This window comes from Pelobates fuscus, chromosome 5 (assembly GCF_036172605.1).
Source record: "Pelobates fuscus isolate aPelFus1 chromosome 5, aPelFus1.pri, whole genome shotgun sequence".
Lineage (NCBI taxonomy): Eukaryota > Metazoa > Chordata > Amphibia > Anura > Pelobatidae > Pelobates > Pelobates fuscus.
In genome coordinates, this window is record NC_086321.1 from 138936678 (window position 1) to 138962698 (window position 26021).

General features: G+C 42.7%; 1 protein-coding gene across 20 annotated transcripts in view; it reads right to left on the reverse strand.

The window, feature by feature from the left end:
• RIMBP2 (RIMS binding protein 2) overlaps nucleotides 1-26021 on the reverse strand; it is a 547982-nt gene that overhangs the window by 168033 nt on the left and 353928 nt on the right. Inside the window, exon 1 of one of the 20 annotated variants that reach the window (XM_063454359.1) lies at nucleotides 18977-19064. The exons of the other annotated variants lie outside the window; for them this stretch is intronic. Coding sequence (XP_063310429.1) covers nucleotides 18977-19003 — 27 coding nt within the window. The 5' untranslated portion in view covers nucleotides 19004-19064. Of the gene's footprint in view, nucleotides 1-18976; nucleotides 19065-26021 lie in introns of those variants that run through there. 20 annotated transcript variants of the gene reach the window in all.

The following is a 26021-nucleotide window of genomic DNA, read 5'->3' on the forward strand; positions in this document are numbered from 1 at the left end:
AGGAGGAAGAGGAAGTGACATTGGGAGAGAGATGGAGTTGGCAAGAAACATTAGGAGGCAATCACAAAAATGTTTGAAAGGAAAACCGTAACAACCAGATAAACCCTTTCACTTAAAGACACAATACACAAATACACTGATCAGCAACAACATTATTACCACCTGCCTAATATTGTGCAGGTAGCCCTTGTGCTACCAAAACAGCTCTGATGCCTTGAAGCATGGACTCCACAAGACCTCTGAACATGTCATGTGCTATCTGGCATCAAGACATTATCAGCAGATCATTTTAAGTACTGCAAGTTGTGAGGTGGGACCTCAATGGATTGGATTTGTACTAGAATATCACACAGATGCTCAATTGGAGCATCAATTGGAAGCCTAGACAACACCTGTAATTTTTTGTCAGGGTCTGGAAACCATTTATGAACAATTTTTGCAGTGTGACAGGGTGCATTATCCATCAAGGGACACCATTGCCATGAAGGGGTGTAGGTGTTCTGCAATAATCTGTAGGTTGGTGTTATGTGTCAAAGTAACATCCACATGACAGCCACAAAACATTGCCTAGAGCATAACACTGATTCCATCATCCTGTCTTCTTCCCATAGTGCATCATGCTGCCATATCTTCCTCAACTAACCTGGCCATCCACCTGATCTAAAAGAAAACATGATACACCAGACCAGGCAACCTTGTTCCATTGCTCCATGGTCCAGTTATGATGCTCACTCCCCCATTGAAGGTTCTTTCGTCGTTGGACAGGGGTCACCATGGGGGTCACTTTGACCAGTATGCGGCTACACAGCTCCATACATAGCAAACTGCAATGCACTGTGTGTTCTGACACCTTTCTATCATGGTCAGCATGATGATTATCAACAATTTGAGCCACAGTATCTTTTCTGTGTGATCAGAACTGAAGGGCTAGCGTTTATTCCCTGCATGTGTCAAAAACTGTGGTTGCCCATAACCCTGACACTAGTTCACCAATTGTCTTTCCTTGCACCACTTTTAGTAGGTACTAACCACTGCATACAGGGAATGCCTCACAAGACCCAGTCATCTTGCCATTACTATGTGTCCCTTGTAGAAGTTACTTAGATCATTATGCTTGCCTATTTCTCCTGCTTCCAACACATGAAATTCATGAACTGTTAACTTTATGCCTAATATATATGTAAAAAAAAACAGATACAATATGGACTAATACGGCTACAATCTCTACTTGCCTAATATATAAAATCCTTGACAGTTGTCATTGTACAGAAATAGTCAATGTTATTCACTTCACATGGCAGGGGTTTTAATGTTGTGGCTGATCAGAGCATATTCCTAGGTTGACCCTCTAAACATATACAACTCTGCACTTATGTACTGATACTCCAGATTTAAACACCACATTCAAACACGCTATGTTCTACACAACTATGCCCCTGGATTTACACACACTATGCACAAATACACTCCTTGCATGACTCACTTTTACCCACCTGCTTTCACAAACACTGACAGACCATCAAGTACTTTTTGAATCAAAAACAAAAATTAGGTTTGTGTGCATCTGAGACAGTGAGCAAGTTGGGCTTGGCTAGTGGCAGACATTGTGAGCATTGTGCATACATTATTTGCATACAAACACCTACATGATGATCATTAATAGATCACTATTGCTAATTTCCTCCCCCACATGCCCTTCCTTTGTCTCTTTGCCCCCAGCACCTCAATGTGGATCATTCTACCCCACTCCCCGGAATAAGGACAACATTTCACAATGTTGTACATCATCTGCAAATCTCAAAAGAAGGACCTTGGGTAAAGTCACGGTAAATCATGTTTTCAAATTCTCCAAGAATTCCAAGCTTGACATTTAAAGAAGAACCAATGCCATGCTGTTGAGACCCACAATTCTAAAACTGTACAGTTTCTGGTTAATGGTTTAAAACAGTGTCTATTTCTATGGGTACCATACAGTATGGAGTCTGAAACACAAGGCCTCTCTGTACTTGTTTACACAGCAAACTGTGAACTCTGGATACTTGTAGAAACATGATTTATTGAGTTTCTCCCGAGATAAGCTTTTTAGCAGACTAAAATAAGTTATCCTGCAATATTGTCCTGTATTTTGCTCCATCCAATCTTCCTTCAATTCTGACAAAAGCCTCAGGCTTTGCTGATCAAAATAAAAACAGCAGCCACCACTGTAATTCACTGTAGTGTTGTTGGTGGATGTGCAGTGTTTCCTTTGCACTATTCTTATGTTTCTTTCCCTCCCCACCACGTGTCTCATTCCCCCAGCTCCCCATGTGTACCTGCAAACTTATATACATTATTAGCACCATGGTTTGGAGTGGCTCCTAAATGCATAACGTTTATTGTACACAGGAATTAAGCTTATAGTATAAATAAACACATATGTGACTAGGGAAAACAATAATAAAATAAAACTAGATCATACATTTATAGAACTGATCAATAGTTTTAATCGTCCTGCTGGGAATAATGAGAGCAAAGACTACATAAATTAATGATACAAGTTAACATTGCTTTGAAAAGATCTGTTGAAGGTTTTGGGACTTACATTTACTGAAAAAAATTACAGCTGGATTCTTCCCAGAAGCCGGAACAGCTAACACAGTATGGAGAAATAGGTTAAGCTGGATTATCAAACAAAACAGAGCATGACCAAGCAATTCTATAATCACACAGTGTAATTCTGACTTTTTGTGTGCAATTATTAGAACTGGTTTTGGTTTATTGATGTTGAGGTATATGTAACAGTCATGTTGTTCTAGAAAATGGATCTTTCCCTCTTTCCCTCTTATCTAATGTGGCTGACACATTAAAACTATTAAACAATTATTAATTTTATTAAAGACACGGAGGCTCATATTATGCATAACTCTTTCTTTATTTCCTCAGCAGCAAAGATAGAGGAATATAAATATTATCAAACTGAAAGGAAAAAAACTGTATAAATACAGGCAACCAATAGTATAACAGAGGAAGTGACTATATAAGGCCTGTGTCTCCCACAATCCTCCTCTTTCTTTGCTGCTTCCTCAGACAGCTAAGTATCTTACTTGAGCTCTCCTACTCATTGCATTTTGTTTTGTGATGTTTACTTGTGATTCATGTTTTTGACTTATTGCTTATTGCTTTTATTGTTGTACTTATTTGTACTTGGTATTTTCTGTTACCTACATCGTTGGTGTACTTGGGTGTTCCCCTGGGACTTTGCCCGCCGCCGCAGGCTGTTTTTTCTCTTCCCTCCCGTCGCTGTTTTTCTCTGCACGCTTCCCAGCGCTATCCCTCTGCCGCGACGGTCCTTTCCCCTGCGACCGCGGCTGAGTGTGCTCGTTTCCCTCTCGCGGGCTGCCCGCGCGGGTAGGTGCACGCGCCCCTTCCCCCGCCGGGAGTCGGTCCGCGAGCGCTCTCTGACACGTGCGGCGGCCATTTTGTGCGATCACTCGCATCACTCCCTGTTCTGCCGTGCGGTCGGTCCCTGTTTTTACTCTGGGTTCCCCTGCTACACCAACGACCAGGTTATAATTTGTATGTTTCTGCTGGGTTAATCAACCCATTTATCTGGTATTTCCTTTTATAGTTCACTTAGTGCCCATTTTTCTCTAAGTGTCTACTGCCATTATGCAGGACAGTAAAGATGGGCCTACTGACCCCTCTGGGGATTTCCCAATTGATAACCCTGAGGGTGCTATGGCCTCTCAGGAGTTCCAAGCCTTATTAGAGGCCACTATGGCTTCCTCCCTTCAAAAGGCTATTGCCTCAGCAATGGGGGCTGTCTCATCCTCCTTTACCCAGTCACTTCACTCTGTGTTTTTGCCTTCCATGGCTACCCCTGCCCCCCAGGGTGTGGGGTCCCCTTCCCCTGCCCAAACTGTGCTGGGTGCCCATAAGGCGAAGGCAAAATCTCGACATATCGGCTCCCACTCCTCGATGCAGGCTTTGTCTGCCATGACTGACACGCCTCTGGCGGTCACAGATAGCGCGCATCCCACGCGCACAAGAGCCCCTGGCCGGGCTAAAAAGGCTAGATTGTGGAAACGGGCTAGAGCCCTGGATAATGGGTCGGATACCGACCGGAGTGTGGAAGATGATTCCGATATTATGGAGTATGACTCCTATGTTGAGGGCGAGTCGGGCGAGGATCAACCCCCTACGGGTGTAACCCCTTCTGGGTCCTCTGCCAACCCCCGAGGGAAGATGCCAGGCCCCGTTGGGGATGATAATAAAGCGCTTTTAGACCCACAGGGTAACCCCCTGTTTGACCCGGACGACCTGCATCACCCGCGGTCTGCTGAATGGGTCCCTCCGGACCATATCGCCCAATATGTGGCTAAGCGAATACGCACACCTCTGTCCAAAGAAGGCCGCAATAAATTGCGCGCCGAATGCCCACGACCTTCCCTCGACTGATGGAGTTGTCCATAGACTTCCCACGCCTGCTACCGAACTTTCGGGACCTCCTTCTGGATCTGGATGGGAACTCACACGACTTGGTGTTACGGCACCAATTGCCCTTGGTAGCGTGGTTCCTTTCAGGGGACGCTGGGTTGTCCCTGATGTTCCACAGACAACTCTCTTGCTCCTCGATAACGCCTTGGCTCCGGGCACGGGATCAGCTTACCATGCTGCATGGAAGTCTTGGTCTGGTTGGTGCATGAAACGGGCAAAGGATCCCGTATCTGCCCCTCTCCATTTGATCCTGGAGTTTCTCACAGCCCTGTTCGATTCGGGCAAGGCGTACAGAACTATCAATATTTTCCGCTCGGCCATATCTGCCGGTCACGACGGTTTGGAAGGTTTACCCGTCGGCAGGCATCCTTTTGTATGCCGCCTTCTCAAGGGTATCCGCCTCGCCCGTCCACCTATGTCGCGGTTTTCGGCCTTTTGGGACGTCAACATAATGTTACAGTTCCTGTCGGCTTGGTACCCTAACAATGACTTGACCCTCAAGCAGCTATCCTCCAAACTGGTTATGCTGCTTTGCTTGATCTCTTGTAAGAGGGTCTCCGATGTCAGGGCTCTTGACTGGGGTGCCATTGTGTTTACTCCTGAAGGTGTTATTTTCAACATATCTAGGAGGACTAAGTCGGCATCCAAATCCTTCGTGTATCCTAGATTCTCGGGATGTCTGGCACTCTTTCCGGTGGATTGTCTGAAGGCTTATCTGGATGCTACACGGTCGTTTCGTTCGTCTGACCGACATCCTCTATTCATTTCCTTTAAGGCTCCTCATCAGCCGGTTTCGACACCGACGCTAGCGCGTTGGATTTGTTGGCTTTTATCGCTAGCGGGTATAGACACGTCTATCTTCACGCCTCATTCTGTACGGGGTGCTATGGCCTCGAAGGCTTCTACAGTTGGTTGCCGTTTGGAAGACATCATGCGCGCAGCGGATTGGTCTCAAGAGTCGACCTTCAGAGACTTCTATTTCAGACCAATTGAGCACATCGCATCTCAGGTGATAGCACAGCTTTGAACTTGCATAATATGAGCCTCCGTGTCTTTAATAAAATGCCCAGATTTTACTAGTAACATGACGTAAAGTCATGATTTTATTAAAGACACGGAGGCGAGTATTATTCCCTCCCACCCTCCCAGTGTGGGGTCTGCGAGTGAGATGCGTTTTGGACTATTCAGGTATGTTGCATATTGGTCCATTTTTGTGGTTTATTACGTATGCCTATTATGATAGCTTGATACTAATCATATTTTGTATTCTTTCAGATTTCATTTCTGTTCTGTGAATGCCCAACAGTTTTTGACTGGTAAGCACACAGTTTTGAGTTTGGTTATTACCATATTTCTCTCTCTCTTTTAGCTTGAAGTTATTGGAGTGCTTCCGTTTCCTGTTCTGACCATGTTGGATATCGTTCGTCTTAGCTGGTCTTCGGTTTTCGCAAGAAAGGGGAGGATAGTGGGAGACACATGCCTTATATAGCCACTTCCTCTGTTATACTATTGGTTGCCTGTGTATTTATACTGTTTTTTCCTTTCAGTTTGATAATATTTATATTCCTCTATCTTTGCTGCTGAGGAAATAAAGAAAGAGTTATGCATAATACTCGCCTCCGTGTCTTTAATAAAATCATGACTTTACGTCATGTTACTAGTAAAATCTGGGAATTTAAGGTACACACACATGAGAATAAGGATAAAATTTCACAATGTTGTACATCACCTGCAATTTCCAAAAGATGGACCTTGAGTAAAGTCTACCTTGGTCACAGTAAATCTGAGAAATCATGTTTTCACATTCAATTTGACGAAGAACCAGTGCCATACTGTTGAGACCCAAAATTCTAAAACTGTACAGCCCGTGGTTAGTTTCTGGTTAATGGGTTAAAACAGTGTCCATTTCTATGGGTACCATACAGTATGGAGTCTGAAACACAATGCCTCTCTGTACTTGTTTACACAGCAAACTGTGAACTCTGGATACTTGTAGAAGCATGATTTATTGAGTTTATACCAAGATCAGCTTTTTAGCAGACTGAAATAAGTTTTCCTGCTCTATTCTGTGTTTTTCTCCATCCAGTCTTCCTTCAATACTCACAACATTCTCAGGCTTTGCTGATGAAAAGCAAAACAGCAGCCACCACCATACTTCACTGTAGTGTTTGTTGGTGGATGGGCAGTGTTTCCTTTGCACTAAACATTGCGGCTTGACTAGTGACCAAAAAGCTCTACCCTGGTTTCTTCTAACAAAAAAAAAAAAAACCCTTCCCATATCTATCCCATTAGTTTTCCAAACTTTATAATATTCCTTAAGATGTCACCTAAAAGAGGGAAAGGATCAAACAATACCTACAGGACAACATACACTGAACAATAACAAATGACATACACTGAGACAGGGTAGACTGGGGACACCCGATGGGAACATTAGAGGCAATGGGTTTAGGTATACAATTTCACTCCTGCATTTACCTTTTTTCAGACCCTATAGCATGGCTGAGAATCAATAGAGCCCTGTCTGAACCATTGCCCATTCGAAGTAGGATTAGACAGAATTGCCAGTTGTCACCTTAATTATTCACACTTATGTTGGATGCTATCATAAAGTAATTGCTGATGCATATGACCTTATATATATATGTGATTGCCAAACCAGAGGAACCACTTCCACCCATAATGTCAAAGTTCCACTGCTGCAGAGGCATCTCAAACTTACAGATTAACCTAACAAAATCAGAGATGATAAATATGTGCATCAGAGCAGTTATGGGTACTGAAGAGGGGCTCTGCTTTTTGCTGGTGTGATTCCAAACTTCAATACTGTAGTTTTAGCTCATGCCAGACCTTAATAGACTAGACAGGATATATGTTCTCCCCCAGCTAAGCTATATGGCATCTAAACTTAAAGGACCACTCTAGGCACCCAGACGACTTCAGCTTAATGAAGTGGTCTGGGTGCCAGGTCTGGGTGCCAGGTACCTCTAGGATTAACCCTTTTTTTTATAAACATAGCAGTTTCAGAGAAACTGCTATGTTTATAATGAGGGTTAATCCAGCCTCCAAATCCTCTAGTGGCTGTCTCATTGACAGCCGCTAGAGGCGCTTGCGTGCTTCTCACTGTGAAAATCACAGTGAGAGCACGCAAGCGTCCATAGGAAAGCATTGTAAATGCTTTCCTATGCGACCGGCTGAATGCGAGCGCGGCTCCTGCCGCGCATGCGCATTCAGCCGATGACGTCGCGATCAAGATGGAGAGGAGGAGGAAAGCTCCCCGCCCGGCGCTGGAAAAAGAGGTAAGTTTAACCCCTTCCCCTCTCCAGAGCCCGGCGGGAGGGGGTCCCTGAGGGTGGGGGCACCCTCAGGGTACTCTAGTGCCAGGAAAACGAGTATGTTTTCCTGGCACTAGAGTGGTCCTTTAAATAATGGGATTCCCAGGGCTTGTCTTGGCTGGGAAGAATCAACACTATAAAATGGTCATGTTACCATGTTTATTGTACCTCTTTCAGATAGCACTTCATTACGCTGGTTGAAATTGAACTATGTAGATTGCCTGTTACTCCACTTTAATTTTCAAAGTGGGAGGCAACATGCATATGGTCACCAACCTCTTGACAGTACATTAATGGCCTGGAGCACCATCACAAAAATGTAATTGTGGTTGGTCTTTTTAAAATCTTTCTATGGAGCAGTACAGAGGCACTTCCTAAGCCGGTACACAGCAGGAAAAGGGTTTAGGGGTCAGCCATTAATGACTTCTATTTTGTCTATCTGGCATAGACCATGTTTGAGTTATTTCCTAACATAGGAATTGAGCCTGTTCATTCCCATAGAGGAAGCATGTGGACACTCCAAACTGATTTGGACATGCCTAGGTCTAGGCATTTCACATTTCATCCTAAAATTCCTCATCCCACTAATAACTTTTCTTCAGGATCAACCCCCACTTTTTTTTTAGAATCTTTAACTTATTAGATTCAGCTTTTTCTGAACTTGGACTCTAGGCAACAGTGCCCGACATGTATATTTACAGAATTTAAATAACTCTGTGAGGAGAAGGAACCAGCATTGAGATGTATTCAGACTTCATGTATGTGGGTGGCCCATGATCAAACCTTTTTGGATAGAAGGGTGTAAGGTTATTCAAAAACTCATTCACACACCACTGGCCCACAATCTAGCATAGATTATTACACCAAACCAAAGGGCCTGTCCCAAGCATACAAAAACAATCTGTGACATTTAGATTGTTAAATATGGCAAAATCTATAATTCTACAAACTTGGAAGAGAGTACTTTCCCTAGCTGCTTGAGTTTGAGCAATGGAGAAGGTAAGGATAATGTATTGTTTGCTGTATCCTTCTCCCAGGACTGAGGAATCTTACCGAAATAGATGGTTTTACTTGTTGGGGTTCCTCTCCCTGATTAAGTATCTTGGGATGTGATGCTAGATCATCCTGTGGTGCAGCATACTGGAATTGTGGCATAGATTACACTGAAGTAGAAAGCGCTAATATCAAATGCTTTTACTGGACATCTTAAAGTATCAAAGAAATCAATGATATGCAAGACAAGACCTTGAATAATTGTTGGTCTCCCCGCTGACTTTTCCTCCCCCAATGCCATGGAGGTGCACATTGGGGCAGAAAAATAAAAAAAAAAGGAAATGCTCCCAATTCACCAATTCATCATATAATCTTCATCCATTCATGCAATCTCCTACATTATTTTATTTTTTTCCATCCATCAAAGTTTACATATCCATATGCAATTTTTTACTTAATTATTATTTTTTAACTATCATACAGAAGAAAGTTCAACATTTATAGGGTTATTTACTAAAGTGAAAATTGAAAGTTGATTGAAAATGAATTCCAAATGATAGGTCAGAGTGGCTGAATTGAGAGTATCGCCGACTTAAAGAATTGTTCCAGTTTGTCTATTACGACCTTAGATTTAAAATTCACTTTGAATTCAACTTAAAGCGGCACTGTCATGCCGAATTCCGTTTTTTTTTTTAACCCCCGCCTCAACTACATCCAATCGACCCCCTAAAACCCCCAAATGCCCCTATGCCCCCCACATTACCTATTTTTTATTCTTTATTTTCTGCCCCGATCTATATTCGGGGCGCCGCCATCTTTGTGTGGGTAGGTGAAGTCCCTGTGGGACACATCATCTACCCACACTACACAGACTGTGAGATTCCCGCACATGCCCAGTGAAACATCTGGACATGCGAACGGGAATTTCACCTATTCATTCATTCATCAGACAGACGAATGAATGAATAGAAAAAATCAGACGAACAAACTAACACTGTGTATCAGTGTTCGTTTGTTTGTTCGGTTTATTACAAGGAGGGAGCTACCGGCGTGCAGCTCCCTCCTTGCAATATGTAAAGACAGAAGCGGCAGGGAGCAGTGCTTCCCACCACTTCATAAGCCCCCCAGGTCCCCTCCTCACTCTATGGGGGTCAATATGACCCCCATAATAGCACAAGGGAGATTGTAAAAAAAAAAAAAGGGTAATAAGGGGGGGACGGGGACCTACTGTCCTCCCCCGCCGGCCCCCACCCCTGGACGGCAGGTGGGGGCCATAATGGGAATGAGGGGGGACCTACTGTCCTCCCCTCAGGCCCCCACCCCTGGGCGGCGGGTGGGGGCCATAATAGTAATAAGGGGGGGGGGACCTACTGTCCTCCACCCCCCGGCCCCCACCCCTGGGCGGCGGGTGGGGGCCATAATAGTAATAGGGGGGGGGACCTACTGTCCTCCCCCCCCCGACCCCCACCCCTGGGCGGCGGGTGGGGGCCATAATAGTAATAAGGGGGGGGGACCTACTGTCCTCCACCCCCCGGCCCCCACCCCTGGGCGGCGGGTGGGGGCCATAATAGTAATAAGGGGGGGGGACCTACTGTCCTCCCCCCGGCCCCCACCCCTGGGCGGCGGGTGGGGGCCATCATAGTAATAAGGGGGGGGGGAGACCTACTGCCCCCCCCCGGCCCCCCGGCACTAAGTAAATTCCCCCCCCATCAAGGTGACTAGGGTGCCCAAGCCCCTAGTCACCCACCCCCCACCCAAATAAAAAATGCACCTACCTACCCCCCTCACCCTAAAAAATAGTGAGGGGGGAATAAAATTGCTAACCTGTAAAGTAAAATTAAACTTACCATTCGACGTCTTCTTTTTTCTAAAATCTTCATTTTTCAGCCCCAAAAAAGGCCAAATAAAAAACCATCATAGCCGTCGAACTAAAAATAAAATAAAAAACCCGAGCGCAAAAAAAAAACCTGACGAAAAAGAAAAAACCCGAGCGCACAAAAAAATAATCCATCTTCACCCATGGAGGGCTCCGCGCAGACTGAGCTCCGCAGGGCGGGGCAAGGCTTATAAAGCCTTGCCCCGCCCTGCAATTAGCCTAAGAACACTCTGATTGGTGGGTTTAAGCCAATCAGAGTGCTCTTTGTCATTTTACAAGTGTGGGAAAGTTCTTTGGAATTTTCCCACGCTTGTAAAATGACACAGAGCACTGTGATTGGATGGCTTGAAATCCATCCAATCACAGTGCTCTGTGTCATTTTACAAGCGTGGGAAAGTTCTTTGGAATTTTCCCACGCTTGTAAAATGACACAGAGCACTGTGATTGGATGGCTTGAAATCCATCCAATCACGGTGCTCTGTGTCATTTTACAAGCGTGGGAAAGTTCTTTGGAATTTTCCCACGCTTGTAAAATGACACAGAGCACTGTGATTGGATGGATTTCAAGCCATCCAATCACAGTGCTCTGTGTCATTTTACAAGCGTGGGAAAATTCCAAAGAACTTTCCCACGCTTGTAAAATGACAAAGAGCACTCTGATTGGCTTAAACCCACCAATCAGAGTGTTCTTAGGCTAATTGCAGGGCGGGGCAAGGCTTTATAGGTCCCCCCCCCTCTTATTACCATTATGGCCCCCACCCGCCGGCCAGGGGTGGGGGCTGGGGGGGAGGACAGTAGGTCCCCCCCCCCTACTACTATTATGGCCCCCACCCGCCGCCCAGGGGTGGGGGCCGGGGGGGAGGACAGTAGGTCCCCCCCCCTTTATTACCATTATGGCCCCCACCCGCCGCCCAGGGGTGGGGGCCGGGGGGGAGGACAGTAGGTCCCCCCCCCTCATTATCTTTATGGCCCCCACCCACCGCTCAGGGGTGGGGGCCGGGGGGGGGGGGGAGACAATAGGTCTCCCTCCCTTATTTTACTTTACGGCCCCCACCCGTCGTTTAGGGGTGGGGGGCAATATTTTTTTTTTTTTTTTTTTACAGTGAGCAGCCACAGGCCTTTTAGTAGATAGCTCCCTGATACCGTGGGAATTAGGGAGTTATCTACTAAGCGGCTGCAAGATGCAGCCACAGCAATGAATAGGATCGGAGTTTCATTCATTTGAATGAAATTACGATCCGAACAAAGTACCGAATTGCATCCTAACACCAATGGAGAAACAGTGCTCATTCTGTTAGGATGCAATTCGGCAGTTTTGCCGGCGTTCTGTCTAAGTGACAGGACGTTCGGCAATACTGACAGGAAGCATTGTGGGAACTGGGAGGAAAGCTAGGGATCATGGGAAAATTGGTCTGACCAGTGGAAATCAAGCGGAGGAATCCTCCATAAGACAGAGTCCCTACTTTGTCTTATGATTTTAAAGAAAACTAAAGAAGACAGGAAGAAAAGAATAACAGATCCCGAGAGAGGGGGAGAAGAGGAAGAGATTGAGGAAAGGTAAGTTCGGCATGACAGTGCCGCTTTAAATGTATTTTAGTGAGTAACCCTGATAGACTGATTTTCAGTGAAATGAAAAAAAAGTGGTCAAGAATCTAAAAAGGTTTGCAAGGCATTTTAGATAAACATGATAAACATTATTAAAAATCTGTCACACTTAATGAGAAAAGCAAATAGGATGTAGTTAGGGGTGGTGCAAGGATATTTGGCTACACAGAAGAAGATACATTCTGCCCCCCTCCCCTCCTCATTCTCCCCACAAAATTGCATCTTTGTGTCCCTTACTCTCCCTCTTGAATTGCTTACTTCCTTTTGTCTTTCTTATCCTCTCTTTTGAATGTCTTACCCCCTTTAGTGGATCTTTTTTCTCTTTTGTCTTATACTCCCCTTTAGTATCCCTCATTTTTTCACTTTGTGTCTCCTACACACACCCCTTTGTGAATCTCTTATGTCCATCCATCCCTTTTGTGTGTTTCTTACTTCCCTCAGCCCTTTGTGTGTCTCCTTCACCTTTTCCAGCCCCTCTGAGTGTCTCTTCCCCACAGCACGTTGTTTCTTTCTCCCCCAGCAGTTCTATGTCTCTCTGTGTTCCCCCAGACCCTGTCGGTCTCTTTTTTCCCTTCCCAGACTCTCTGCATCTCTTCCCCAAGTCCCTGTCTGCCATTTATGCACCTTCCCCAGCCCATCTCTGTCTCTTTGTGTCCCCTTGTCCCTCTGGGTGTTTCTCCCAGCACCTCTAGGTGTCCCTCCCCCAAGCCCCTTTCTGTCTCTTTTGCTCCTTCTTCAGCCCCTCTGTGTCTCTTTGTGTCCCCCAAGCCCCTATGGATGTTTCCCACCCCCAAGCAGCTTTCTATCCTTTTGCCCCTTCCCTAGTATCTCTGTGTCTCTTTCTATCCACAGCCCCTGTTGTATGTCTCTTTTCTAGCAACTTTCTTCCCCATCTTCTTTATGTTTCTTTGTTTCCCCCACAGCCCCGCCATATGTCTAATTTCCCACACAGCTCCTCTATTTCCTCCTCCAGCACCTTTATCCATGTGTTTCATTCCCTCCCTACCATGTGTCTCATTTCCCCTTTCTCACATGTCTCATTTCCCCAGTGACCCCCATGTGTCTAATTACACCAGTGGCCCCTGTGTGTCTATATTTGCCCAGCAACCCCCATGTGTCTCATTCCCCCAGTTCCCCACCATGTGCCAGCTTACCTCCCCTGTGTAACGTGGCTGAGCCGCAGACTGGGTAGAGGAAGCAGAAGCTCCTCTACCTCAGTCTGACATGAAGCAGTTCGGCACTCTCACTGAGAGCTCTTCGTATCTGTCTGGGTAGAGTTAAACAAGTTCTTCTACCGAAGTCCGCGGCTCAGTCGCGCTACAATGGCTGACTGGCTGCTGGGGAGCACTGTACAGTGTGCTCTCCTTGTGCCAGTCAGCTGGGTCCTGTGCCCCCTGGGCTGGTGCTCCCAAAAGCCTTATGCCAGCGCCGGCCCAAAATGTGGGCTTTGTTACAGAGTAGAAGAAAAGAGCAAAGCGACTTAGAGGTATAGTACTGTTTCTTATAATGTGGGAGAATACCTCTGGTAAATTAGAAATAAAAACCTCCCCTAGGGCTTAAATTAACCTATAATCAATCTGTCTTCGACAGCTATTACAGGATGAAAACCAAGTGAGTGATATTGCCCAATTCCCATAGCCTTTACTTACATGTCCTTGGATGATTACAGCGGAAGTAACATTTCTGCATTGTCTGAGCAGCAACAGATTTAAATTGGCTTGACAGAAATTAGGAAGTGGCACACACACACAGGGTTATTCATTGAAGTGAGAGATCAAAGTAAATTTCAAAGTTAAGGCTAAAATAGACAAAGTGGAAGCATTGCTGACTGAACGTCAAATTTAAGGCCACAATATCCGAACTGGATAAATTCTCCCACTTTGAATTCACCTTGAATTCTCACTTTACTGAATAACCCTATAGGTCAGCTATTCTTCCACTTATACTACTTTGCCCTAAAACTTGAAATTCTGTTAAAATTAACACTTTACTGAACAACCATGAAATATTCATTGCAATATCTGCTGCAAACAAAATAGTTGTTGTAATAACCTTTCATAGATGTTCTGTCCACTATCAGATCTTGGGTTAAATTAGAGCATGCAGAGGTTATGCCATATTTGCTCAATAATCACATTGTACATATCCATACTGCCATGATACATAATAAAGATTGCAATGATTCAGGTTCTGTCTTGTGCTTTCAGTAGATTATTTTAGAGGCAGTTAGCATTTCTCCATCCAAAATACATATACATTTATTTTGCACATAGTGGCAGGTTGCAAGATGTTAGCAGGAACAGCATGCACGAAGAGGCACAACCAAGTTGCTGGGATTGTGTGCCGAACCATCTGTACAGAATATGGGCTGGACCTGCCTAAGTCCAGATGGGAGATACCACAAAGGGTAGTAGCCAAGGCCAGACTGGCCCACCAGGATACCGTGAAATTTCTCGGTGGGCCGCACTATCGGGCCAGTGCGTTGCCACCTAGTGTGCACCGGCCCGTGGGCCGCATGGCGCAATATCAGAGTAGCATGGCCGAGCAGGCACACCACAGGTAGAGGAGCTTTTGTTCTCCTATCCACTCTGACAGGAAGTGCTCACAGAGAGCACAGAACTGCTTCCTGTCAGACCGGGTAAAGCGAGCAAGAGCTCCTCCACCGCGGTCTGTCTGCTCAGCCACGCTACAGCAAGGTACATGGATAGCTGGAGTGAACTAATGGGACACCTGGGGGGGACTAATGGGACACATGAAGGCTTGGGGGGGGAACTAATGGGACACATGGGGACTTGGGGGGAACTAATGGGACACATGGTGGGACACATGGGGGGGACTAATGGGACATATGGGAGCTGGTGGAGAACTAATGGGACACATGGGGGCCTGGGGGGCTATAGGGACACATGAAGGGCTGGGAGGGGGTATAGGAACACATGAAGGGCTGGGAGGTGGTATAGGGTCACATGAAGGGCTGGGAAAGGGGTATAGGGAGCTATGGAGGGACTGAGGGAGATATTAAGGCACATGGAAGTCTGAGGGGTAATGAGACACATGGATGTCTGGGGGGGATGGATTTAGAAGCATGGAGGGGTGGTAGGGGTAATGATACACATGTAAGGCTGGAGTGGGTGGATTGAGACACATGGAGGGGCAGGGGAGTAAAAAAAAGACACACAGAGGCTGGGGAGAATAGAGAGACACGGAGGTGGTCTGGGGAGAAAGATAGAGGGGCTGGGAAAGGAGAAGTAGAGACACAGAGGAGCTGTGGGGAAAGAGAATGCTTTCCTATGGGAATTAAATTGGCGTGGCCTGAGATCATCCAGTTGTCAGCCAAAGTGAAGAGCACACTCTTGATACTTCAAAATAAGCAAGATAACATATTTTTTTTTTACTGCTGTGCAATAACATACATTCACAATTTCAATCCAATTACGAAACTTTCCTTAATATGTCAATGTAGTTGGACTGAAACATTAATTATATGGAAATGCATCAAAGATAAAAAGTAGTGTGTAGGCGCTTCACAAAATGGAGAAATAGTAAAAACAAATGTAAATAAAATACAGTGGTTGATAAAACAGACACTAAATAAAGGTAGATGTAGATAAATAGTGTATATCAAAACCACATTAGAAGGGACAGCCCCAAAAGTGGATCAACTGTCACTTCCTCCCAACCCGGCAGATCTATCGTAAGTGTCCGATCTTTCTATTACAGGACCGTGATGCCGACCAGGCCCCTGTTCAGCAATAATACTCATTGGGTGGCCCTAAGTGCATGGACTACCCAATGGGCCGCCTGAGTGTGCAGACCACGGTCAGTGGTGTATCCTGGTTTTGTGCTGCCCTAGGCAGGACAAAACTCAGACGCCCCCTCCCCAGCGCGACACCCCCACCCAACACTTCCCCTCCCCCCAGTCTTCTAAATACACACACAAATTCACTGACAGATACGCATACACTAGCTAACAGACACACACACTCACTAGCAGACACATACACACTCACTAGCAGACACACACACTCTCTGTCAGACACACACACTCTCTGTCAGACACACACACTCTCTGTCAGACACACACACTCTGATATATAATATAATATATAATATAATATATAATATAATGTAATGTATAATATAATGTAATATATAAATATATAATAATAATATTATCTAATATAATAATATTATATAATATTATATAATATAATAATAATATATAATATAATATAAAATATATAATATAATAATAAATAATATATAAATAATATAATATATATAATATAATAAATAATATATAAATAATATAATATATATAATATATTATATAATAAATAATATATAAATAATATAATATATATAATATATAATATAATATATATATAATAATAAATAATATATAAATAATATAATATATATAATATATAATATAATATATATATAATAATATAATATATAATAATAATAAATAATATATAAATAATATATAAATAATATAATATATATAATATATAATATATATAATATATAAATAATATAATATATATAATATATAAATAATATAATATATATAATATATAATATAATATATATATATATATATATATACATATAATAATAAATATATAATAATATAATATATATATATATAATAATAATATATATATATATAATATAATTAATTTAATCTACCCCCCCCAGCCTCCTTACCTTTGGGAATGCTGGGGGGGGGGTTCTTTACCTCCCTGGGGTCTAGTGGGGCTGCCGGTCGGGCTGCTGGGCTGGTTGCTGGGCGGGCGGCTGGCGAGGGAGCTCTTCCTCTGAGCTGTCTGCTCAGCTCCCTCGCGCGCCGCAGAGTGAGGCTGGGAGCCGGAAGATGACGTCATATTCCGGCTCCGCCTCCCAGCCTCACTGTGCGGCGCGCGAGGGAGCTGAGCAGACAGCTCAGAGGAAGAGCTCCCTCGCCAGCCGCCCGCCCAGCAACCAGCCCAGCAGCCCAGTTAGCCGCAAGGCTAACAAGGCATTTGCCCTGGGCATTTGGGGGCGGCGTTTTTTGCCGCCCCCTGGAAAATGCCGCCCAAGGCAAATGCCTTGTTTGCCTCGCGGCTAATACGCCCCTGACCACGGTGCAGCCAGTTCTGCCACTGGGTAGTTGAGAATGAAAGGGACTTCCAAATCCAGACTTGGGACTTTCAAATCCAGACGGATAAACAAATACTGGCCAACCATCCTGACATCATGATGGTAGACAAGGAACGGAAGACTGCAGTAGTGGTGGATGTGACAATACCCAGTGAGTAAAACATCAGAAAGAAGGAACATGAGAAGATGGACAAACACCAAGGACTGAAAAAAGAGCAAGAAATGATGTGTTAAGTAAAAGCACTAGTAGTCCCAGATAGGAGCACTCAGAGCTGTGACCCCCAAGTTGGGGGAGTGGCTTTAACAGATTCCAGGTGGGACATCTGAGATTGCTGTTAAAGGTAGTGCAGTTCTAGGAACAACTAAGATACTGTGCAGAACCCTTAGAATCCCAGGCCTCTGGTAGAGGACTACAGAATGAGTAAAGAAAAATACATTTATATATATATATAAAATCACCCAGTAGGGGTGAGAAAATGTTATATATATATCCATCCAATTATATATGTATTTATTTTTTCAATCAGAACATTTTAATTAAATTAAATAAAAACCTATATAATAGTGATAAACTAGCTTGTGCCTCATACAATTCTCAAAATTAGGCCAGAAAAAAAAATTTGATTTATGATGCACACCACTGAAAAGGTTAAACTTTGCCTCACATACAAACAAGCTCTTGGGATAATAATATAATAATATAATTGCATATTATTACACATTAACTAGCAGCTATATGCTACACTTCTTTAATTAAAGCACACTGGAAATCTCTTCACTGTTGAAGAAGTGTGTTTTTGCTGATCACATAAAACATCTTCATTTTTAATTGTATTTGTTTAATATGCATATAGTTAAAGCATCTTATGTTTTATTGTGATATCACTCATTCTGCTGCCACGTTGAAATGTATACATTATTATACTAATAGTATTCTGTGTTTTTGTATAAAATATCTCCTGATTGTACATGCTATACAATGGTCTACATGATGATTAATAAATGAATTATTAACTGTTTAAAGAAAAAAAAAAAAAAGAATTATTAACTGTTTAAGGTTTGGTAGTATTTCTAAGAGTATCTTGTTTATTAACATTTTTATATTTTGTACTGCTCTTAGTTCTGTTATGCAAACAGCTTTAGATTTTCCAGAAAGTATTACAAAGCTATACCCATGTATCAATACATTTAAAAAAAAAACAAAATTACAAAACCAAAATGATGTATGAAAGAAATTCAGCCATTTTAACAGAATTAACCATTTTTGCAAGCGTCTAGATTCGAATGAGTTACAAATGAGTTAAAAACAAACAAACAAAATTGGCTGATAATACATGATGGGAATCGTAGTCCATAACACTTGGCATGCTAAGGGTTGCCATTTTATCCCTGAACTACAACAGCTGAAAATGCTCTACCAGTAAAATGATACGAATGAGGCAGTTTGCCAGAGTGAAAATGCAGTATTAAATCATTTCTATACATGCTAGTTATCAAAGAATGGTATCATTCTAAATGAATGAAATCTGTGTATTCCTTCACTTACATTGAAGAAGGGCCATGTCTTTAGCATTCATCAATCTTCATTAGTTACTGATTCTGGACCAAAGCAGAGAGATGTTCTGGTAACTGCAATACGTGTGAATAGATCATAATGAACGTGCAGACTGGCAATGACCTTTTAATGCCAGCTGGAAGACAGAGCACCACTCCCTGTAGGATTTTCCATGAGGAGGGTTAAGGGACCAATCCCCTCCCTCAAAAAGCACAAAAGGGAACATCCAGGAGAGAGCAGGGTCATTTAATGGAAAATGATTACTTATAGTATTTACACAAGGAATCATTATATGTACCATGCATCATTTGGAAAGAGAGGTTTAACCCGTATGTTGCTGTCTCTATTTCTACATCATAGATTATTTGAACAAGGTGATAAAAGCAGACGTAGTATTGATTCAGATAACAGGCCTAGCATCCAGATTCATGATCGTGAATGTAGAACTTATGCCTTTTACCCCCTCACAAGTGCATATAACTGTATATTTATAGCATATTTATCATAGGACTAAGCCAAGTTTAAGTTATTTCCCAACTTTAAGGATGTCCAGAGCAGAATGCTCAGTTTGAAGACAAGGAGTGCTTGACTACAGTTGGTTGGTAGATGCAGTTCTAATTCACCACGATATATTGTTAGCCTACCTTTCCAGGGTTGCAAACCAAGATCGTAAACTCGAATTGACAGATATTGTTTAAGCAGCTGATATAATTAATCACCAACTTATTAGCTCTGACCCCCAAATGCTTCCTTTCTTGATGACCTGACACAGAGAGGAACGCATGAAAAGATCTAAGGGAGAGAAGGGTATAAGAATCTACCCTAATATCCTTAGTCACAGAGAGTGGCAAAACAAGGAGTATTTAAGACAAATACATGCCATGGACATTTTCTTTTTTCAAGAAAGAAAGTCCTGCTTCTTTTTCTTGGGCTTTACCAGCCAGCCTATGCAGAAGTGGTCATAAAGCTTTATGGCTCTGCAAAATGATGTTAATTGCCCACCTGTATTTTTTTTAAAGCAGAACCCTCAGTGGAGATCCAGTGATTATAGGCACAAAGGATCCACACCAGCAATATGTTTTGAAGTAAACTATTAGGGAAAAAACAGGAGAAATTCTGGCAGAGTGTCTCAGAAACTCCAATACTAGAATAGAACAAACTTCTGTTCTGGCATGGCAGAATACAGTATTAGGTCAATTCTTAGCAAACAAATGTGGGGATTCAGTTACATATGACTATATTGTGTTAAGGCCAATGCTATGTCTCAGTACCCCAATATCGGTGGGTTCTACACTCATTTTAACATGGGAGATTAAACTATATTTTATTTTGTGTGTGCTGTTACCTAATCTGTATTTTGTACCTAAACCTCAACCAACATTTATTGTACCACATGCCAAAAGCTGAGAATTTCTGTAATATTTTTTCTAATACATTTTTCATCATCTGCATACCCTGTACATTCAGTGTCATCCATTAGGCACCTAACAATTGTGATAAATAATAACTATTAGGTAGGATTGCCACATCCACCATGTTTTCTAGGACACATCATTATATCATGTTGAGTGGCAGCACATGAAAATGTTACTCTGGAGGGGGCGGGGCCGGACCACCATTCTGACTGGTCGCATGCAGGAGAGGCTCCGGAGGAATCTGGTCTCTTAGGCAAATACTGCAGCTCTAACACTCGCATGGTACCCACAGAATGTACCCACGGTTGCGGACAAAGTGGCAGACCCCGAGATCGGGAGTTTCGGGTCCCAAGTGGAACGCACAAAACTTCGGGGACTGCGGCCTACTCGGGAGGGAGCAAGGTGGACGGCCGCTGCCCTGTCTCCCTTCCCGGACACCGCAAGCCGACCTGATGTAATGCCTGCCGGTCCCGTTTCCCCCTCCCTTTGGATCGGGGGGGGTCATCCCGGTCCCAATAACGGAGGGCTCGAGAAATGTGGAGAACAAAAGGCAGAGGGCTCCCGGGGCATACCTGCAAAGATGGCGACGGCGCAAAGCAAGACAGCAACAGCTCCCGCCCAGGGGAGAGATGCAGCACTACTCACCGAAACGTGTAGCAGGCCCAGTGGTGAGTCCACCAATGCGAGAACCACAAACTTGCACAGACACCGAGCCCGCCGAAACACGTGGAGACTCACAACCCTGAAAAGAGAAGCCCTGCTGTTGACACACTGGGAACCCCTGAAATAATTGCTAGGACTAGCCGGCCCATGCTGTATTACCGCCACAGATCCGTGATGCCACCCTCAAACAGACCTCAGGTCTCCAGAGACTCCCTTGCGGTGCAACATGCCAACACAGTGTCCGCTGGACCTCACATAGACGCCTGTAAGCTTACAGCAGTTGGCGGACGCCGGTGCAAACAACAACCACCGCAGGGACACCGAAGGACAGGCTGGAAGAAAGATCAGAGGGACTAGTGTGACTCCCGGCAGTCCAGAAAATCCATCCCTACACAGGACTCTCTAGCTAAAGAGCATCCCAGACAATACTAGACAGCCTGAGGACGCTATCCTGACAAATAAACTGCCTGTCTTATTAGCATGCTAGGCTACTCACCATGCAACCTCCCACTCAGCATGACACAATCTTGCTAGGGCTCCACCGCTCAGAGACTCCCCTCCACTATCTCTACAAGATAATCTTAATTACCATAGGCTCACTCACAGCTCAAAATCTGTACCTGATGTTAACTTGCACAGCCAGTAAACTCATTAACTGCGTAACGACCACATAGCCATACATGTATAGTCTAACTACTCTACATAAATTCCACTCAAGTACTCCAAGCGTGTCATCTCTCATAAAAATTAAATGTGCTGATTACTCTGCCATGATATTGTATGCCGCTGAATAGCTTGCATTTGCTGTCATGGCGCTACAAGCTTGTCTGTAAACGTATGCACAAGAAAAATAAAGAATTAAAAAAAAAATGTTATTCTGTATTATTGATCATGTAAATGCTGCAGGATCTATGATTGATTTATCACCTGATTTACTACCTGTAGCATTTGACTTCTACATACTGTCAGCACTTTCTGTATGATGCCCATCAATTTGTATAAATCATATGTGTCTAGAAAACATGGTGGATGTGGTATCCCTACTATTAAGACCTTAATGAATCAATAAGGCAATTCTTAGTTGTGCAATTTACATGATTGCACCTAGTGCTCAGATGTGCCTGTCGAGGACGTGAGAATTATATATTTTTTAATGGCTCAGTGAGAAATAGGGGTGTGGGACTATAAATAGTATTTACTATTACAACATATACAGTCATGTTAAAAAGGATGTACACACTATTTGAATTATATGGTTTTAAATATCAGGGTAAATTAACAATCATGTGTTCCTTAGCAGGTCTAAGGGTGCCTAACGGCCAAAGGCCAGCCCTGGACAGATGGCCTCACATTTGACTCTAGAATATTTTGGTATAAATGTGAGTTCATGGTCAGCACAATAACTGTAAGGTTCCCAAATCCTGTGGCTACAAAACAAGCCCAATTCATCACCCCTTCACCACCGTGCTTGACAGTTGGTATGAGGGTTTTGGCAAAAACCAAACACAGAATATCAGCACAAACATGGTGCTGTGCATTATGGCCAAACATCTCCACATTAGTCTCGTCTTTCCAAATGATGGACTTTAGATTACTTGAAAATGGCCCTATAACCCTTCCCAGTTTGATGGGCAGCAAATATTCCTTATATAAGGTCATTGCTGATGTCTTCCCACTTTGGCATTGTGTTAACACACCTGAATGTTCCAGACCAGCAAACTGCTAAAACTTCTGCTGTTATAAAGGTGGTCAAACTTGGTATTGATCAATAAATGAAGACCATTTTATTAGCAGAACCTGTCTACTACTTAGCCTCTTAACTCCTAAGGAAGCAGTAAGAGTGTACTTAGTTTTTCGCACATGGCTTCACTATTTTGGGTTTATTTTGGATTTTGTTTTTAAATAAATCATGACAGTGTAATAGGTCATGTGCTGTTGTATTTACCCAATTGTAACACCTGCTATTGATCAGATGATTGTTACTATGTTCTGATATGTAAACTGTAGAATTCAAAGAGGTGTACTTTTTTTCCCCCATGACTGTAGGACAGGAATATCTCTTAGCCCTTTTTTTCCTTGCAGCAACACTTGCTACTGTAAGTATTTTGCAAAGCTTGGCATCATCTTTAGACCATTATCATGTAAAAGTAAACATTTCAGAGAATCACCCACCTGTTTTGCTGTTATTAACAATTCATGACAACTAGCATTTGGCCGCTTGGAACAAATTGCACTCCAGAGGAGTGCTGTTTCTACCTTTCAAAAGAAAACCAAGTGATGGCATGAGTATTGTTCATGGTAACCCAATTAAAGATTCAACATATTACTTGCTCATCCATTTTGTGCCATAAGCATTACCTCTACTGAGCAAGGACAAATGATGAAAGAAGAGAAAGTGTAGGATGAAAATGTAGGCGATGAAGATGGTTCATTTGCCATTTGGCTTATCCCTCCTGGAACATCAACCCTGTTACATATCTTAGTATCATCAGCAAAAAGACATACGTTACCATCAAGACCTTTTGCAATTTCACTAATAAAAATATTAAAGAGAATGGGTCCAAGTACAGATCTCTGAGGTACCCAACTGGTGACAAGCCCATGCCTCGAATAAACTCAATTGACTACAACCCTCTATTGCCTGTCACTCAGCCACTGCCTTACCCATTCAACAATATTGGAATCCAAACTTAAAGATTGCAGTTCATTGATAAGCCTTCTATGTGCAACAGTGTCAAAAGCCTTACTGAAAAGAAATGTAAGAAATGTCTACTGCACCACCGAGATCTATTATTGTTACACAATCAAAAACATCAATAAGAATAGTTTGGCATGATCTCCCTGAGGTAAACTCATGTTGTCTCTGATCTTGAAATCCATGTGTTTTTAGATGTTCAACAATCCTATCCTTTAACATTGTTTCCATTACTTTCCCCACAACTAAAGTAAGGCTTATTGGCCTATAGTTGCCTGACTCCTACCTACTACCTTTCTTGTGAATGGGCACAACATTCGCTAACTTCCAATCTTCTGGGACGACTCCTGTTAGCAATGATTGGTTAAATAAATTTGTTAATGGTTCTGCTAGTACACCACTAAGCTTTTTTAATAACTTTGGGCGTATTCCATCAGGTCCCATTGACTTATTTATCTTTACTTTTGACAGTTGAAATAGAACCGCTTCCTCTGTAAACTCACATGTAACAAATGACTAATTTGTCCTTTTTCCTAACTGAGGCCCATTTCCTTCATTTTCATGTGTAAATACTGAACAAAAATATTAACTGAGGCAGTCAGCAAGACCTTTATCCTCTTCTACATACATCCCTTCTTTTTTTTAATCTAACTAATCCTTGTTTGACTTTCCTGTTCTCATTTATGTATCTAAAAAATGTTTTGTCCCCTTCTTTTACTGACTGTGCTATTTTCTCTTGTGTGTGTGACTTGGAAGCTCTTGTAACTTGCTTAGCCTCTTTCTGCCTAATCCTATGGATCATTCTGTCTTCCTCACTCTTTTTTTATAATTACTAAATGCTAACTTTTAGTTTTTTACTATTTTGGCCACATCTGCAGAGTACCACAGTAGTTTCTTGAATTTTTTTGCTTTTACTGACAAGCCTAATGCAATTTTCTGTTGCCTTCAGCAGTGCAACTTTTAAATAATCCCACGTCTCTTGGATTCCATTTAAATTGCTCCAGTCTGATAATGACTCCATTACAAATATTCTAAATTTAGAAAAATATTTTTTTAACCCCTTAATGACGAGTGACAGATGAGGACCGTCACAGAGGGGAGACCCTTAACGACGAGTGACGGACCTCGTCTGTCACGCGGTAAAATTAGCCCCAGATCGATGGCGATCGTGGGGTTAATGGTGCTCCGGTCTGCCTCTGTATTAGAGGCAGACCAGGAGCACCCGATCGGCTGCCCCAGCACCGGTGCTCGCTCTGACAGGCTGTCAGAGCGAGCACATGTGCTCAGTATACTTACCTTCCGCCTCCCTGCACTTCCTGGTTCACTGTGAAGTGCAGGGAGACGGATCAGTTCTGATCCTGCCCCCTGTGTAAAAAACTAAATAAAGTTAGAATCAAATTCCACCCCCCTTTACCCATTTTAATAAAAAATTAACTCCTTCCCTGCCAATTGATCACTGACTACAGTGATCAATTGGCAGGGATTACATTTTACTATTATCTGATTTCTTTTTTTTTAACCCCTAAAGGTTAATTTTTTTTAACCCTCAGGGGTTAAATTTATTTTATTAATTAATTTAAGTATTTTAAAATTATATATTTAGCTAGCTGGAGTGGGTGACAGTTAGTGGGGAATTGGGGGATTTGGTGTTAGGCTAACTAGGGGTTTTAAAATGAGCTAAAAAAAAACCAGTTTTTAGAACGTTTAAGTAAAAAATAAAAAAACACCCCGCTTTACCCAGTCCAAATAAAACTTAACCCCTTCCCTGCCAGTCGATCACTGCCTACAGTGATCAAAATACAGATCACAGTATTATACTGTGATCTAAATTTTTAACCCCTGAGGATAAACTTTTATTTATTTTTTAACCCTCAGCGGTTCAATTTATTTAATTAACTCATTTAAATATTATATAATTATATATTTTGCTAGCTGGGGTGGGTGGGAGTTATGGGAAAATGGGGAATTTACGGTTAGTGCTGCTTACTGCTAGTTAGGGGTTAATGGTAAAAAAAAAAAAAAGCTTAGAAAAATTTTAAATCTGTAATAAAAAAGAAAGTTTAGGAAAGTTTAAAAAAGTAAAAAAAATACATTTAAAAATGCTCATTACCCCTGCACCTGGAACAAACTAGAGAAAAAATGATCCCACGCTAAGGTTTCAAAATATGCCTTTTGAATTAACTCAGGGTGTATTCTTTAATAAATAGTATGTGTTTGTGGGGAAGTTTCAATAACCAACCATCTAAACTACTCCAAATTGGAA